Source organism: Balaenoptera musculus, chromosome 2 (genome assembly GCF_009873245.2).
Source record: "Balaenoptera musculus isolate JJ_BM4_2016_0621 chromosome 2, mBalMus1.pri.v3, whole genome shotgun sequence".
In the NCBI taxonomy this organism is placed as follows: Eukaryota; Metazoa; Chordata; class Mammalia; order Artiodactyla; family Balaenopteridae; genus Balaenoptera; species Balaenoptera musculus.
In genome coordinates, this window is record NC_045786.1 from 820,144 (window position 1) to 838,900 (window position 18,757).

Here is an 18,757-nt window from a genome sequence, read left to right on the forward strand (position 1 = left end):
GGACAAAGGACAGAATCCAGAACACAGGAGAATGTCCTACACGGAAGACCAGGCAATTGAAAAATAAGCAAAAGATTTAAGTCGGTACTTCACGAAAGAGAAAATCGAAATGGCCAATGTGAACATGTGTTCAGCCTCATAAGTAACCAAGAAGTGCAAATTAAAGCTACCATGAGCTACCACTACATATGGACCACCATGAGGCACAGATACAGATATGGAGTGACAGGGTCTTTCCCACGTCCTGGAGGAGGACAGGGGCTGAATGTGGAGTGAATAATGGGTCACGCCCATGTGATGAAGCCACGATAAAAATCCCAGTACCGCGGGGTTCAGCGAGCTTCTGTGTCGGTGAACACTTCTACACACGGGAGGGTGACGGACCCCAACTCCACAGGGACGGAGCCTCCTGACCTCTGGACCCTTCCAGACCTCACCCTACGCGTCTCCTCATCTGTATCCTTTATCCTGTCTTTTATTACACAGCAACCTGACCAGGATGAGTTAAATCTCTCCCTTAGTTCTGTGAGCTATTCTAGCAAAGGACAGAATGCACGGAGGTGGCTGTGGGACCCCACTTTGCAGCCACGCTAGACAGAAGCTGGGGGCAACCTGGGGGCCTATTACTTGTAACTGGTATCTGAAGTTGGGGCGTCTTACGGGGACTGAACCTGCGAGGTCTGCGCTACCGCCAGCGTGCGTCAGAACCGAGCTCTGGGACACCCAGCTGGTGTCGCAGAGAACCGCTCGGTGTCAGGGAAACCCACACACCTGCAGTGAGAGCTACTGTGTGTCAGGAGTACTGTCTACACAAGTATCCTGCACTTCTCCTTTGCAGGCCGGACCGCCTTTCTCTTCTCTTAAAGTAAATATTGCAAAATCACTGTCGTAGGAAGAGGCAATCAAAAAGTAGACAGCCAAAAAAATAAAGAAGAAAACCAAGTATAGAGGTATGTCAGGCAGTTCACTAAAAATTATTATGCTTTTCCCCTGGATTCTGTAATATTTATTTTATGTATCCACTTTTAAAAATTCGTAATTTGTTATTTTTTTCCTCATTCTAAATAGTCACCACTAACCTAAAAAAAGTTCATGTGGTAGAATTCCATTTATAAAGCTCAACAACGCGCGAAATTAAACCAAAGTGCCTAGGGATGCTTAAAACATACGTTTTGTGTACACTGTGAGGCAGGATCTTCTTTGCTGCCCGTCGCCATGGCGGCCGGGGACGCAGTGAGCGGCGGAAGCGCACGGGATGCTCTCAGGGGTTCGGTTTCTTTCCTCAGGTGGTGGCCACGTGGACGTTGGCATTATAATCACTCTTAAAACTGTACTATACCATTGTAAAGCAATTATACTTCAATAAAGATGTTTAAAAAAAGAACTGTACTATGAAAGTTTTATATGCATTTCTGTAGATATATTATATTCCACATTATATGATATTTGTGAAATTCAGACCTAATGAATTTGTAAAACTAAAACTAACACAGGTACTATGCAGGAAAAGAACGATTCCGTAAGGTTAAAAACAGAATGGTACTCTCACAGGAACGAAAACAAGATCAACTCTCTAGTTGATAAAAGCTGTTTCCCAAGGAGGGACAGGTAACAGTTTGGACACTACCACACACGCACACTGGACTGAATAATTCAGCAGACAGATGGTGCGTGGTTGATGGTGGTAGCCAGCAGGAATTTACAGACAAGGGAAGGAGGCTAAGATGGTCCATTTCCTGTGGATTCGAGTTGGAGACACCAGTAAGAACTCATATGTAGCTTAACACACTTACAGATGATTGCACATAGAAATGTTCATGTACGTGCATATATACACAGGTCAGTGTACACACATGTATTTCTTTGCTCTGTCAGATGAGAGGGCCTAAAAGAAAAAACACTGTGCAAACCTATCATCCAGATCTTGGTTTCTAATCCCATTCCCTAATAAAAGGAGCTGGTGGTCCTTTGAGAAATGGCTGATTCTAGATGGGGCACTGCAAGATTAACCTAGAGCATCCCGTCATGCCCAAAGTAAGGAAGCATTTAAAACAAGCCCCCGTGGATACGGATACGTCAAAGAAACCAACTGAAAAAGCTCCCAGTGGCCCCAAAGCTGGGACAATTTGAACAACAAAATAAGTGAAGTAGAATTGAATTATGTCCCGAAGTGTCAATAAACGTCCAAGAGTCCACATGGATATGAAAAAGGATTGAATAAATTAATGGGAGAGAAGAGAGAAAGTATTCCAAATAAGTTACAGGGGTACGTCACCCTGCAGGAGAGGGAGCAGGACACACTCCCTTCGAATGTGAGAGGCACGCAGACGTCCTTCCCCAGAGCGCAGCGGGACGGGGTGGGCAGACAGGGTCACTTTCCAGTGGGGAGATGCGGCGAACATCACATCAGCTACTTAATCAGCATCGACAGTCATAAACCAAGTCACCAGCACGTCCCCTTACTATACAGTATGACGACAGTGGCACTTTACGTCAGACAAATTCCAACAGAGGGAATTCCACTACACACCTGACCAGTACTACTCTCGAAAACCGTCAGGGTCGTCAAACGCAAGGAAAGTCTAAGGAAACTTCACAGCCAAGAGGAGCCTAATGAGACAAGGTCAACTAAATATAATGTGAGACCCTGGACCCAAAAAAGGATATTAACGGAATACTAAGAAAATCTGAATAAAGTATAGATTTTAGCTAATAATAATGTATCAGTATTGATTTTCTAATTGAAATGAATGTACCAAACTGAGGTAAGATGTTAATAATCAGGGCAACAAGTATAAAGTATATTGGAACTCTCTGTCTTACCTTCATAATCGTTCTCTAAATCTAAAATTACTCTAAAAATAAAGTTCATTTAAAAAAAATTTTTTTTAGATAAGATCACCAGATCATAATAGCTAAGAAAGAAAACCCAGAACAGACGTATACACGAGAGGGGCCAATACACATTTATGTAAAAAGGCTGAGCTACTGAGTGAGTGATTTTGGGACTACTGGCTCTTCACGTGGGAAATATGTTAAGATTTGGTTACTGTCTCATTCCACATGCAAACTAGTTGGACTGAAATTCCAAATGTGTAAAAACAAATTTTTTTAATTTTTTTTTTTTTTTAGGCCATGCCGTGCGGCATGCGGGATCTTAGTTCCCCGACCAGGGATCGAACCTGCACCCCCTGCATTGGGAGCACGGAGCCTTAACCACTGGACCACCAGCGAAGTCCCAAAATTTTTTAATTATTAAAAGAAGATCTTAGAGACTATCTTCTCGATCCTGCCTTAGGTTGGAAAGACCTTCTTAAGCAGAAGGAAGAAAGCATTCGCCACACAGAAAATATTGATTTGTCCATATAAAAGTTTTCAACTTCTATTTTAAAAATGATACTATTTAAGGAAGAAAAAAAAGGACAAATGACTGACCAGAAGAAATGGTGTTCAACCTAAAATGACCCAAAGGGTTAATACACAAAATACAAATAAAGAAATACTGCAGATAAATAAGAAAATGATAAACCAATAGAATAATGGGGAAAGGATAAGAACAAACAAATCACAGAGGAATAATGGCCATTAAACAAAGGGAAATGTGCTCAATGTTGGTAGTAGTGCAAATTTCACACTTAAGATACCATATTTTCAATGGTACAGATGAACCGGTTTGCAGGGCAGAAGTTGAGACACAGATGTAGAGAACAAACGTATGGACACCAAGGAGGGAAAACCCCAGTGGGGTGGGGATGGTGGTGTGCTGAATTGGGTGATTGGGATTGACATGTATACAATGATGTGTATAAAATTGATGACTGATTAAAAAAAAAAAAAAAAAAGAAAGAAAAGTAGTGCCTAGCACATTATAAATATTCAACAACTACTTTTTATTAACTGAATAAAACTTGAGATCTATGTAACTCTTTCGAAAAAAAAAAGATACCATATTTTCCCCATCAGATTGGTAAAAATTATAAGAATATAATATTGAATATTGCCAAGAACATGGGGGAAACGATTTTTAATATACTGTCCATGGATTGTTAAGTGGTTTAACACCTCTGGAGGACAATTTGACAACATCCATTAAATATGTACATCTTTTCTCCTGAAATATTACAAAAGGAACAAAACCAGGGCTTTCATTAAGAGTAGTCTGGTTCATTACACAGTGTAATGTGACACAACGGAAAACTATGCATTAGTTGAAGAGAATTTGGAGGATCTATGTTTATTTATATATACAGATGTATGCACACACATGTATCATATAGAAATACCTCTTCGAGACATTACTTGGTGTAGAAAGAAAGTCACAGAACAATCCATAGAGTATGACAGAATCTGTGATTAAAAAGTAAGGAAGAAAGACAAAACAATATACTTATGTACATACACATTTACTTACGAAGGCACATAAGTGTTTAACGTCCAGAAAATTCTTGCAGGACGCTCATCAAACTGAGAAAGGAAAGGAGACTGGGGGAAGGGGAAGAGCGGGTAGGAAGGGTTTCTTTCCTTTTTCTATCTGTGCAGTTTTATGCATTACTCGTGTAACTAACTGCTTGCTCTCAGAGGAAGAGGAAGTGGTGGAAGTTTACACAGCAAGCACTTCCCCACGTGAGCACGACGCGTGCACTGGGGAGTCGCACCCTCTCCCGCTGCGTGAGGTCCGCCCTTCAGCTCTGCTAACGCTGTTCCCCTGGAGACCATCGCTAAGCAACGTTGCTGACAGTTAACAGTGACCCTTGACTGATCGATGGCATCTGGTCTACAAGGAAGGACAAGGGAACGCAGCATCTGATGGGTGCCCACACCCTGGGGCCCCCCTGAATGCAGTGACTCTTAAAACAATCTCCCCTGCCCAACTCAAACCTTATTGGGACACACTGGTCAAAAACTAGCGCAAAGCCGGGAGTGAGTCGCACCAGTATTTCAGATTTGCACCAAGCGGGCCAGCTATGCGTGCTAGAGTCCTTTTTCCATTCTAAATAGCCTATGGTATTTTTCACGACTGACGCCTAAACTGCCACTTTAATCATTCCCCATGTTAGGTGTAATCAACAATATTTTGCATTCAATTAAACTAAGGCATTTTTTGGCGAACGGCAAGGCAGAAAACTTATTTACTACATAAACTGTAGTAAATTTATGGTTCAAATAAATTTTATCTATAATTTCCCAAACCACTACGGAAACTTAAATCATTCGTTTTATATAGTGGAACACAATGTGGGACTATATAAAAACTGAAAAGAAAAAAAAATTTTGTCCAAAGGAGCTGCTTCCAAGTTCACGTCTTGAGAAAAAAAGATTTTTATGTAATTTAAAAATCAAAATCACTTCCTAAGAAAAACTAATCCTCAGTGTAAATCACAGTAGAAAAACCTCATTCTTTATGGGAAAAGACAAGAAAAAACTTGCCAAAGTGTTAAGTATGGCTCTGCTTGAAATAGCAAAGAACGATACGGGCAAATAGTGCACATGAGAAGGCCAGTGTCACCTAACACAACACAAAATCACATTTGTGATTCGGCTCTTTAAAAATTAGGGCGCCACTGACTGTCCAGGACAAGACATATCTCCGCTGGCTACAGAAGGGTGTTAATGGGACCAACTCAGTGTGCTCAGTGCAACAAAGCCCATCCCTTTAGGCACACTCTGTGTCACCCCCTCCTCTGAGCGGTCTTAAAAATGCAAGCTACAGCTCCCAACCCCACTCGCATTCTGTTTTAATAATTCTGAGGAGGGTCCAGGAATCTACATTTTTCTAAAGTGCTGATTCTGGGGAACCCCAGAAAAGGGCTTCAAAGGGGCACTGACCACCCCCATCCCACCTTCTAAATCAGGTCAGAAAGAGGGGATTTCACACATACATCCACGCATGAGTTTTTTTCCCTTTCTTGGAAATCTTTAAGTATCACTAAGTCTTAAAACTGATAACAACGTGCTTGTTTTAATTGAGTTCTTTAATGACATATATCAACTTCAGAACAGTTTTTACCTCTGGACAGAAAGAAAGAAAATAGAAAAATGGGGGGAAAAAATGAGAGGTCTGAGCAAATACGGGCAAAAAAATTCATAGCTATGATTAAAGTAGAGTGATAGGTAATATGAGTACCATGATATTTTCCACACTTTTCTGTATCTTTAAAATACTTAATTTTTTAAAAAAAGAAATGTAAACGTACGGCGTTACTCCAAAATGCAACACAGTACAAAAGCATCAGCACAAGCCGTCAGTACCCGAGAAAGCGGTCCGCCCACGCCCTCCAGTAACGTCTATCCTGAGGCCATGATGGCCCTCACTCTGGTTTCAGAAAGACAAGCCTGTCTGCAGTCGCTTAAAGCAATGCTGGTTTTCACTGTGAGCTGGACGATTTGTAAGGATGGGAGGAAACGTGCCCCTCCTGGGCTCCATACCTGTGTCGCTCCCCGAGCCTGCGGACAGCGCGGGCATGATGCAGGACGCAGGATGCAGGATGCAGGATGCAGGATGCGGGACGCGGGACGCAGGACGCAGGATGCGGGACGCAGGCTGAGCTGGGCCCTGAGCTGCCAACACGCTCCGTTCAAAGGCGGCAGGGGTGCCAACCCCAAGGCCTGCAGCCACGCTGTCTACCCAGCCACACTGTCTACCAAGATCTGTGTCTCCTGCAGTCCGTTTCTGCAAAGAAAAGGAACACATTAAAAATAGAAGAGGCCAGATTACTAAATTGCAACTTTCTGTAACTAATTCAAAATGCTGATTCCAACACGTTATTAGGGAGATCACAATCTTCACAATTTCTTCTACAGACCACAGACAAATATGAAATGGGAGAGTTTTTTATTTCGACGTGGGATTTCTAATTAAAAACATGAAAGTTCTTCGTGAATGTGTCAAGGTTTCCTTAAAGATTTTTACAGTTGGTTTGAGAACCACTGACTGCACAGATGGAGAACTTGAGGAAGCTTTTGTAAGCCAACGTCATTCTAAAATTCCTCCCTTCTGTTAGAATTCAAAACTGTATTCCTAAACGTAGAGCAGAGATTCTCTAAATTGTCAGCAACTTGTAACTAACTGTAATCTTTCTAAGTAACTCATCCTAATACGACAACTGCAAAGTTCTCTAACTGAAGATTACAAACAACCTTGAAAGAATACTAGAATTGAAGCAAGATATTATTATAGATTTACAGAACTGTTGATAATCTAAACTAAACCTAACAATCCAAACTAATATATGAAAATAAATTGTTTTAGTGAAAACTAAGCTTTGATGTATCTTGGAAAATATCAATTTTTTAAATAACTATTTTAAGTAACATTTATCCCAAAATAAGCAGTAAAGGCACTATTGTACAGTAACTAAAAGCAAGGGCTCTAGTGTTTGCTTAATCTCTAATCCTGCTAGCTCTGTGATCTTGGACAAGTTATTTGATCTTAGTAAGCCTTAATTTCCTTATATGCAAATGAAGAGAACAGCAATTTACAACTGTTGGATAATCCAACGAACACCCTGCAAACAATGAATGCTAACTATTACAACTGGTTTTTTTAAATTCAGGTAATGAGATTATAAAATGAAAACATAAAAGTAGCAAGATTAAAATTTACATTGGCCTACACCTAGGAGGACGCCATGTGGTTTAAATTTGGACCACGGCTGCCTAATAACGGAAAATACACCACATTTACATTTTTCAGAAATCAGAAGAACCACACAACATGTTTAAATTCACTTTTTAACGCATTTTCCCCAGTTCTCTATAAAGCAAGTTCGGTGATTTAAAAGCATATTTTAACATATATTAACAAGAAAAACAGATACTGTAAACATCTGAAAAACTGGCTCACTTCAATTCTTAAAGCCTTTAAATTGCTGATTCATATTACAGAATAAAGAAAATGAGCTTGCCAAACTCCTCATGAAAAAATTCAAACTATAAGATTCTATTAAAGCCTTCTAAATTAGCTTTTTAATTATCAAAGTAAATGTTAGCATAAAAATATTCACCATCAAATAGACTATCTTGGACCAGGCAACCCGGTGCAATGTCTTGAGTTTTGTTTTACGTTACAAAGGTTGACGTAGTTAAACTACACATACAAATTCATACAGAGATCCTCTGTGTTAATTAAAAATATGAGGGCAGTTATTTTAAATACCAAGTGAAAATATAAATCACTAAGCTAAAAATAAGACAGAAAAAGGTAAACCAAGGCTTCATTAGTGCCCATCTCTGAAGCTGTTTTCCCTAATAATTTTAAAAGGCAACTCTGCTTTGTTTTCATAAGTTATCCTAACAATCAGGATTAAGATTCAACTACATAAAGTGCTCCTCGATTCAAACACAAAGAAAATAAAAAACAGACCATACATAATTTAAAAAATGCATTCAATTAGTAAACTTTTGTTTTGCTGCTGAGAAAAAAGGGAAAAACGGTTATAACTTGTAAAGTATATGCACACACATTTCTACCATTAGGAAAAGGCATATATGTAGGTATGTAGGTAGGTATTTATTATAGAGTGTATGTATGTAATTTAAGCTCTTTATACCATAAATCATAATTTGTACGGTACAGATTACCTAACTACAGAAATACACATACTATATAATCTATACCATGCAAACTACAACTTTCTTCAAGCCTTAAAGAACTTACAATGTTTCAATTTCATAAACCACGTACACCATATAAGCCAATTTATGCTTAAAACAAACAAACATCCTATTAATACTAAAACCACCTTATAGTTCACATCAAAATATCCTCCTGAGTTGATGCTGCAGCTTTCCACATATGCCATATACAAAAGACTTTACCACAGTATTTCTCATCTTTTATTTCACAATAAACACTCAAGGTTAAGTTTTTTTCCAAAGTTATGTTATTTAAGAAATATATGCTACAAGATAATTATCTTCTCAGAACATATACAAGTATATTAATAAAAAAAAATGGTTTGATAAAATCCCAACCAGGAAAATGGTTAATATTCTGTGGAACGAAGCAGAGTTGCTGGGTTTAACTTTCAAACTGAGCTAAATTTCTGTAGTAATCATGTTATTTTCTTTGGCTAAACTTATTTAAAATGCTTTGGAATTTGTCAGAATCCAGCCATGATTATTACTGACTGTTGTATGGAATCGATTTACTACAACACAAAAATACCAGCTGTTACAGTACGTCCTGAGAGGGATTACCGAATATTCTTAAATTGAAGTTCAATCCATCTTTCCATAAAAAAGAGAGCAACCCAAACGCCAGGAACGAAACTACAGCGTCAAGTGCACCTGAAGCATTTACAATCCCCAATAGAACTATTACAACCCTCCTTTAAAAGGGCTTATTTTTGAAATTTCATTATTCCAGTCATACCGTGCTTCTATATATCACACTGTATCAGGTTCTTCTGGCATCCGTCATATGGAAACAGTGAACTATGTGAAGGTCTAGAACCTACCATGTTCAGTTTCTACCCGCCCTGGGCAACCCTTAGGGCTCCCGGGGCACTCATGACATCTAGTGGTCAACCACAGAAGTGCAAGTGTCTGTAGCAGAAAGTTTTTTGAGTTTTCCCTAAAAAAAAGAAGTCTTAATTGCACCCAGTGAAACAGCCATCTGCAAAAACTTTTATTAATGTGTGTGCACGCACGCACACACACACACACACACACACACACTCCTGCTGCGTACCTCCTCCACTATCAATGCTTCACTTCTGACAGCAGATGTGGTTTTCCACACCCCAAGGAGATCTGTGACACCAGCTGGGCGACCTACAATTAAACTCAGTTCTGACACTGTCTACCTGGAGATAGGGCCAGATACCACAAGGTAAGGGCTCAGCCCCACAAAACTGGCCCCCTTCTGATGTCACCTGCAAACCCAGGTTGTCACCTGTGCTTCTGATGGGCTCACTACAAATCAGAGTTTCCCCCAGCTCCCTCAGCTTCACTGAATTTGCCCGAGGGGCTCACAGAACTCAGGAAAACATTTACTTATTAGGTTACTGGTTAACTGTAAAAGGAAATGAGGAGGAACAGCTAGACAGAAGAGCTGCACAGGGCGAGGTGGAGCTCCCACCCCTTCCCTGGGAGCCGCCCTCCCCCAAATCTCCACGTGTCCGCAACCTGGAAGCTCTCCAGACCCTAGGCTTCTGGGGTTTTATGGAGGCTTCGTCACAGGGGCATGGTTGATTAAACCACTGGCCCACTGGTGCCTGAACTCAACCTCCAGCCCCCTCCCCTCCCTGGAGGTTGTGGGGTGGGACTGAAAGCTCCAACCTTCCAATCAAGGTTGGTTGCCCTGGCCACCAGCCCCCAGCGCCCCCCCCACCCCGTCCATAAGGGTTTCCCAAAAGTCACCTCGTTAACATAAACAAAGGTATGGTTGAAAGTAGTTAGGAAAAACAAAAGACCCCTTTGTCACTCTTATCACTTAGGAAATTCCAAGGGTTTTAGAAGCAGAAAGGGTTACACAGAACGCCAAATATATATTTATCATGAATCACAATATTTCGTACGCACAAGGTTAACACAGATGAATGAGAAATCAGGTACCAGACCTAATTTTCCAAACTCACGCCCTCTCTATTTGGAAGAGTATTCAAGAACAGGAAAACTTCTAATTAACTGTCATCATAAATAAACTAATAATCATAGCAACACCCATCATTTCAAGGGACAGTAACTGCCCAGTAATCCGACTGTAGATGATTTCATGAGCTACACATACTCTCAACTTACACTTTCAAAACCTAATAGAGCAACAACACACACACAAAGAGTAAACCTTTTTTTTAACCAATCTGACATTAAAAAAAAAACTCTACCTGAAAGATGCATGAGTTGTATTAGCCAATGCAAGCAGCAAACCTTCATAAATTATAATTGTTAGAAAACACAGGAAGCAATGCAGGTAGGTGGCATCAATCTGTTTACAGAAAATGGTATTTAAACCTTTTATACCATCAGTTCTCAAAGTTTGGTCTGCAGACACCAGTGGCCTCTGAGATCCTTTCAGAGGCGTCCCTGAAGTCAAACTATTTTCATAAAACCATCAAGATGTTATTTGCCTTTTGCAATGTGTGGACATTTGCACCAATGATGAAAAGTACTGGTGGACAAAACCATGGGTACCTTAGCACAGATCAAGATAACAGTACCAAATGGAAACTATTCATCCTAGTTAATTCTTCACTACCAAGCAGTCTCATTTAAAAAAAAAAAAAAAAAAAAGACGGAAGGGCATTGACTTTAGAACTTCCTTAATGAAGTAGTAAAATTAGTAATAACTGACTCTTAAGGCATTGCTAATGATAAAGCATAAACACTCAAGCAAAAAAACAGAATTTTATAAAACCTGTGTCCACTAGAGGTGGTCCTCGCTTTGCAAGGCACCGTGTTAACCGAAATGCGAGCATCCTGAAACCAGTTCCCGCTCTGCGCAGGTCCACCAGCTTCCCAAAACCCACAGGCTCTTCCAAGATCAGTGGTGATATGAGCAAATGTGATTTTTTTTATATTGTGTCAACCTGTGGATAGTGAACCAATATTTTTGAAATTATCAATGCATAATATTTTAAAAAATAATGTGTGAATAAAAGATCCATTCAAAACACAGGATAGCCCAACAGATTTGAAAGTTCCAATATGATACGTCTGTTGATGTATTTTCAGATTCCATACTGCGACACTGAAACTACCACATGTCGAGTTTTGATGTACAGTTGACCCTTGAACAACAACGGGTTTGGTCTGCATGGCTCCACTTATACATAGATTTAACAGGACTACAGGATCCGCAGCTGACTCAATCCACGGATATAGAAGGCCAACTACAAGCTATAAGCGGATTTTCAACTTCATGAACGGTTATCGCCCCTAATCCTCACATTGTTCAAGGGTCATCGCCCCTAATCCTCACATTTTTCAAGGGTTAACTGCAGTAACAAAGAACATCTACAATTAACTGAACAGGTTACTGAAATATTCCTCCCTTTTCCAACTACAGATCTGTGTAAGATTGGTTTTTCTTCATATCCTTCAACAAAAATATAGAGCAACAAATGAAAAGTATACACATCTGAGACTGTAACTGTCTTCTATGCGGGCAGGCATTAAAGGAATTCCCAACTCACTCATGTTTTTGTTTTCGGAAAACGGTTATTTTTCATAAAAACATGATTTATGTTAACATATAACAAGTTTAATATTGTTCTTTTTAAGTGAATTGAAACGACTTTTTAAATTTCTGTTTTAATTTCCAATACGGTAAATATCAATATAACACACATAAGCAAAACACTTCAGAGTCTTCAATAATTTTTAACAGTCTAAAAAGGTCCAGAGACCCCAAAGTTTGAGAACTGCTGTCTGTGGCCAGAGCAGGCACAAATGTTCTACAAAAGGCAGACAGTAAACATTTTAGGCTTTGTGGTCTCCAGGCTCAACAGAGACAATATGCAAATGAGTGAGTGTGACCCTGTTCCCACAGTATTTTATTTCCAGGAAAGTAGAGGGTCAGATTTGCTGACACCATCCTGTACATTACACCCTATCTGCCAGTGACTTAAGGGTCCAAGAGTAGCATGCTTTCCAGCAACTTCTTTATTGGTTATTCTTTAAATATTCAAAGAAAGTTCAAATTTTTTCAATTTTCTATTATGCAGAAATGTATGCAAAATAACAGATACGGAATTTTAACCTATGCAATTCCTAATCATAAACAAAATCACATTTCAACTTTGTCTATTCCAAGAATCTTAGACTCTGTCAGACAATAAAAAAATTGTCTACAATTTCTGTCTACACACAGACAATAAAAAAATATGCTTACAACTGGCAATGCATTAGGGTGCCATATGTACAAAAATATGCTTTATACAACCAAACGCAGAAAGTCCTGGATTTCAAAAAAAGGGGACAATTACAAAAAATTAAAACCTCTCACATTTTACAAACTCACCAGGGTTCAATTATTATGTAATACAAAACTTACATATCACAAATGGAAAGGAAAAAAACCAAAGCGACCGAAAAGAGGACGCCCATTGAAAGAATTTTATAAACCTCTGAAGACTTCAAAGAGGAAATGAGAGAGACACTGCTTCGTAACCCCCAGGTTAGGAGACTCGGGCTTCAAGGCTGCCAGGAAAGCCGCCGGAGCCCCGGGACCCCAGGACCGCACCTGCCGGGAAGGCGCGCTGACCCCCATCAGCATCAGGGCTTGCGAGGCACGTGCCACGCCCCTCCTCACCTGCCCCTCGTCGGGACGCCCAGGTGTAAGGAAGCACCTGGCGCTCACCAGCCGTGACCCCACGCCAGACGACCGGAACCACCGCCCGCGAGCAGTGCGCCGCGACCCCGTGCTTATTCCCAGAGGTCCTCGAGGAAACTCAGCAGCCTCTCCAGTGCTGCGCACGGCCTCAGCCCCGCGGAGAAACCGCTCTTCTGACAGCGACCTTTTCTCGCCATATTTATCTTCTACCACCCACTGCTAAAAGGTCCTGGACGGTCGTCAAGATTACACTATCAACCATGAACGAACCACTTGTTTGTTGTATTTAAACTCTTTCCTCTATTTGATGGGGGCAGGGGAGAATGGTAACTTCTGCATTCCATTTTCCTCGACTAATTCTCGGTTCCAGATCCTCCCCAGCAATCCACCAGCATCCCCTGAAGTCCTCTCTACTGAAGAAACCGATCATTTCTGATAATTAAGATACATCGATGTAATTCTGCATCTTTGTTGGGTTTACAATCCCCACTAGATCTCCTTGAGGATGGAGACTGTATCATCCGATGTCCTCAAAACTGCATCACGGCCCCCAGTCGGAAGTGCGTCTGTATGTGACCAACTCTGACCTGCCAAGAGCTCTGACCTGATCCTTCAAGGTCAGCGTAACCTCATCATTTTACTCACGGGGAGACAGCGCAGCCTAACGAAGAGAGCGCAGATTTGGACACAGGACAGACCTCGGATGAGAGCCCAGCCCTGCCTTCCTGACTCCATGGTCTTGGCCAGACGATTTAATGAAATGAGAGTACATGCAACGACGTAAGTAGAACACCTAACCCATAGGAGCCAATCAACAGATGACAGCTTTTATGAATACTTTTCAACCACATTTTCATCACTCTCTACTTCTCACGTCCTCTAATCTAGCAAACCTTTAAAGGTCCTATAATGAAAAGAATACAGGCTTTGGTGGGAGAAAGTCCAGTCTCCTGATTCTACCACTTACTACACACACAACTTACAAGATATGAGACCTTGGGAAACCAAATAAAACAATTAAAATAAAAAATACACACACACACACAAAGGTGAGCAACAGATAACACCGAATGCACCCAATTTCCCAGACATTAGGTTAAAAACTCAATGTCTCACTTAATTCTCACAATAATCTCATCACATAAGGACTATTATCATCGTCTTACAGACGAGGAGACTGAATTCTAAGCAACTTGCTCTAAGCCACAGCTTGGAGGGATTCTCACATCAGCATGTGTGAATCCAAGGCCCACGCTGGTAACCACACTCCACAGCGCTGCCTCTTCACTCTCATTTAATCCCGCCCAGTCAGTTCCCTCTGGTGTCAAGTGGAAATCATTTCTATGATTCATTACGTCTTGTGATGACCAAATGAGACACATCTGAGGCACTGGGAACATAACAGATGCTCAAATATTAGCTTCCCCACTCTCTCAGTCTTTTGCTTGATATCCTTCTTTTATCTTATCCTCTTTATTTACAAGTAAGAAAACTGCGCATTTCAGATCCACATCCTCTAGCTTGCTCTTGGGCCACCAGACTTCACGCCCTCTCCAGTGGACCCCTGATGCCTTGACCAGTAACACGAAGGAAACAGGTTTGCTACTTCCGGGAAGGTGCATGTAAGAGCCACCGTGAGATTCAACGCCTCGCCTTTCACAGCTGTCCAGCGTTCCAGCTGCCTGACAGAGGACGTCGTGGACAGTGCCCCCTGCCAACACGTGATAGACACACCGCATGAGCAAGAGATGCGCATGGTGCTGGAGCCGTTTGCTACTGAAGCTCAACTTGGCCCCTCCTGACGGATAAACTGATCGTGTACACAAATCACTGGTATAATTTTTAAATAACATAAATCATGTAAGCATTTACACACTGTTATTTACTGGGTACTAATAAATATTGTGTGGTTCAACACAATAGTTGCTTAGAATGTAGCCTACTAAAAACATCTGTAATGAATCTGGACATTTATAAACATGATTTCATAGGTTTACTGACAACAGAAATCATGCAAACTGTCTACTTTCGTCAGTTTCTCAGGCCCTACAACAGAACCATCAAAAAATAAGCTTCCCAAATACCAATTCTTATTTGCAAAATATTAATTACGTCATGCTACCAACATTAACTGTATTTTCTAAGTAAGGACAGGCCCAAAGAGTGAAACTAAATGTAATACACAATAGTTAATGCATATTTACATATGTATTTTTTAAAGCTATCATAGTGACAAAAGCAAATATCTAATTCAAAAGCCCTGTTCATTTATAATACAGACAACTTTGTACTAAATTCTCCTCCATGGTGGTCTTAATACTCTTAAAGGAAACCCTCACCTTCTTGCACATGAGATTTTATTCAAGTCCCTATACGTCCTATTTTCTTACATACTCATCTACTTTATTTATTTATTTGGGGGGGGCATTTCCACAAATGAAGTAATTTTATTCACTCAGGTTGTAACTAAATGCTTCAGGAAACAATGATGTCAGTTTCAATGTATTGAAAAATAAATAGTAAACAGTATGTATTTCAGTTTTTAAACAAGGAAATTAGTTAATTTTATTTACTAATAAAAATAAAAGAAGCCTCTAACCTAAAGTACAGCCTGATCATTTACTTTCTCTAGAAAGAAACACAAATTGGATTTCTTTTAACATAAAAAAACTCCTCTGCCTGCTGGCGCTACAGAGATTTCCCCAGTTACTGACTGATTTTGGTAGATCTGCATCACCACTGCAAGCCTGACGTCATCTACTTTAATGACATCCAAAGCTGAAAGCAGAGAGAATAACCCCCGTAAGAATAATTCAAATCCCTGACGTTACATTGTACAGAAAAACGGTGAGTCCTACATTGATGAAAAGGGTATCTGTTCTGTACTGGCCCTTCAGGTACTAAATAGCAGAGAATCTCACACTCAGAGTCAGTTATACCCAAGGGTAATTAACTTTGAGTATTTCGTTGTTCATATACCTTTTAATGTGATTTTCTTCAACTACCTCAATGTTTAAACCATTAATATTAGTTGCTGGAATCTACTGACTATACTTTGTAAATTTTTAATCTGCATATCATAGCTCTGAAAAGGATTATTTTCATTTCCAGAATGAAATGAATGAATAGAAAAGAGAAAAAGCTAACATTTCCAAAGTTTCCCGTGAAGAAGGAACAAAAATTAAGTTGCTAAGGGAAGTAACATGCCAGTCATTGTTCAAAAACCATGGGAAACATTTACACAAAAGAACATTCCACAGGACTCTGCAAAGCCTTTGAGGGGACTTGTGGGCACACTGTCTTGTACTAACACACTCTGGAAGATACGATGTGACAAGGAGAAACTCACTTTATGATCCGTTTATGTCAAGAAATCGCAGGGTTAGAAGAGGAATCTGAAAAGAACAGCACATGCAGAGACAGAAAAAAAAACTAAAGGCCACGTGAGACCGGCTGTGAGACACTTCCTACTCTCACGCGCCGTTGAGGGCACAGGCCCGGGCAGAAGCAGCAAATGACACAGACTCTGAGCACACGGGCACAGCTCCCGGGCGGCCTCCGTGGGTCTTTCCCCAAACAGCATCTCAGTGGACTCCCTGGGCGGCCCCGTTGCAGAATCTCCCCACAAACCCCACCCCGACGTAATGTCTCTTCTTCACGATCGTCACAGTCTAATCACTATGTGTGTTTCATTTATCTGGTCGGCTGTCTGTCTTTGCTGCTAGAATGTCAGCCACGAGAGGCAGGGACTTCTGCCTGTATCGCGCCCTGAATCCCTAGCGTCTGAGGATAGAGCTTGCCGTAGACAGTAAGAGGTGGCTCCCTAGGGTTTGCTGAATGAACGAAAGGATGAAGGAGTCAACAGTGAACCCACTACCAATCCCTGCCATGATATTTTGTTGGTTTGTTTTGTTTATTTTTATTTTATTTTATTTTTTATTGGAGTCTAGTTGGTGTACAATGTTGTGTCAGTTTCAGGTGTACAGACGGTGAATCAGCTACACGTATACACATACCCACTCCTTGTGAGATTCTTTTCCCATATAGGTCATTACTGAGCGGAGTTCCCTGAGCCACACAGTAGGTCCTTAGTAGTTATCTATTTTATATACAGTAGGGTGGCTATTATATGCCTCTGCCCACCCCCTTCCTACCCCTCCTGCCCAAAGGAGGGAGAGCTGCGAAGCCCACTTATCATGATGTAAAACACTTACTAGATCAGAGTACGCAGATCCCCTACCAATCAAAGGTACTAAAAGGTCAGCATCTATGCCCAGTGCCCGCGGGCACTTCCGGCTCCCCGCTCGCCCCAGCGTCCCTACCCCGAGGCAGGCAGGCCCTGCAGGTGCCAGGGCCCTGCCGGGGTGCACTGTCTCCCCACACTCGCACTGGGCACACACCTGCTTTCTCACACAGATTTCCACTGATCTGGGCCTTCAGCACAATCCAAGGGCCTGGCCCCTCTTCCTCCCTGAGGGGAAGGCTGGCCAGCTCGTCTGCAGTGACCTCGCTCTCCTCCCAGGGAGAAGCTACCTCACCCAAGAATGCTAGCCTCTTCAACCACTGAGCATGCTGGAAACTTTTTCTGATAAAGAAAAAAAGAAAACTTAGAAAACTTTTTTTAAAGTTTCTACTTAAAATGTAGCAGTGTTCACCACATACCCATCTCCCAGTGTCTCAAAAGGAGAGGTGGAAAATGCCAGAGAGCCTCAAATGAAGTACAGTAAACCAAGCCTTTGTGCCTCTGTGCCATCTCTCACAGGATGTAACAGGACCTAGTACCTGTACCCCCAATCCTAAGCTTTCCAGATTCTATGCCCCTTGAGCATCTCTCCCCTGAGGCCACTGTGGAGAGACGCTTGCTGATGTACGTACGGACGCACAGGAAAGACACCTGCTACCTACGCCCAAGTACTTCGGAGCAGGGGCGGGGCACGCAGGGCAAAACGTTACCCACCGGTGGGCCTCAGGTAGACTTCTGGGTATTCACTGTACTATTCTTTCTACTTTTCTGTATGTTTGAAGTTTTTTGGTAAAGTTTTGTTTGTTGTTTGTTTGTTTTCGCAAAACCAACCCACCAACCATGTAACCAGCTTCCCAGAGCTCTGTGTGTCTCTCTCTGGGACCCCACTCAGCAAACGCACTGATGGGCGAATAGCTCTGTCCCCACCTCCAACCCCCAGCATCATCTGTCTAAGATGCTTAAAGGATCGTGTTACTGCTCTAAAAAAAACTATCTGATGACTCAACGGCACGTTCATGATAAAGTTTAAATTCCAAAAATGATACCTGCCCGCTGTTCTTACTAGTTTCTTTCACGACAGAAATCACATGGACACCCTCTCTCAAATTTTCTACGAAACAACCCTGAACACACCTGCCTCTGTTATTTCCTGCCTCTGTGGACTTGTTCGCTCCAGGTCTTCTGCCCGCTTCAAAATATGGGTTTAATCAAATATCCGTCATCACACGGCCTACTGG

General features: G+C 41.3%; 1 protein-coding gene across 2 annotated transcripts in view; it reads right to left on the minus strand.

The window, feature by feature from the left end:
- Positions 1-18,757, minus strand: part of MPP7 (membrane palmitoylated protein 7) — a 262,627-nt gene that overhangs the window by 201,655 nt on the left and 42,215 nt on the right. For both annotated transcript variants that reach the window (XM_036841370.1, XM_036841369.1), the window contains one exon: positions 6,427-6,670. In XM_036841370.1, coding sequence (XP_036697265.1) covers positions 6,427-6,463 — 37 coding nt within the window. In that variant the 5' untranslated portion in view covers positions 6,464-6,670. The remainder of the gene's footprint in view (positions 1-6,426; positions 6,671-18,757) is intronic.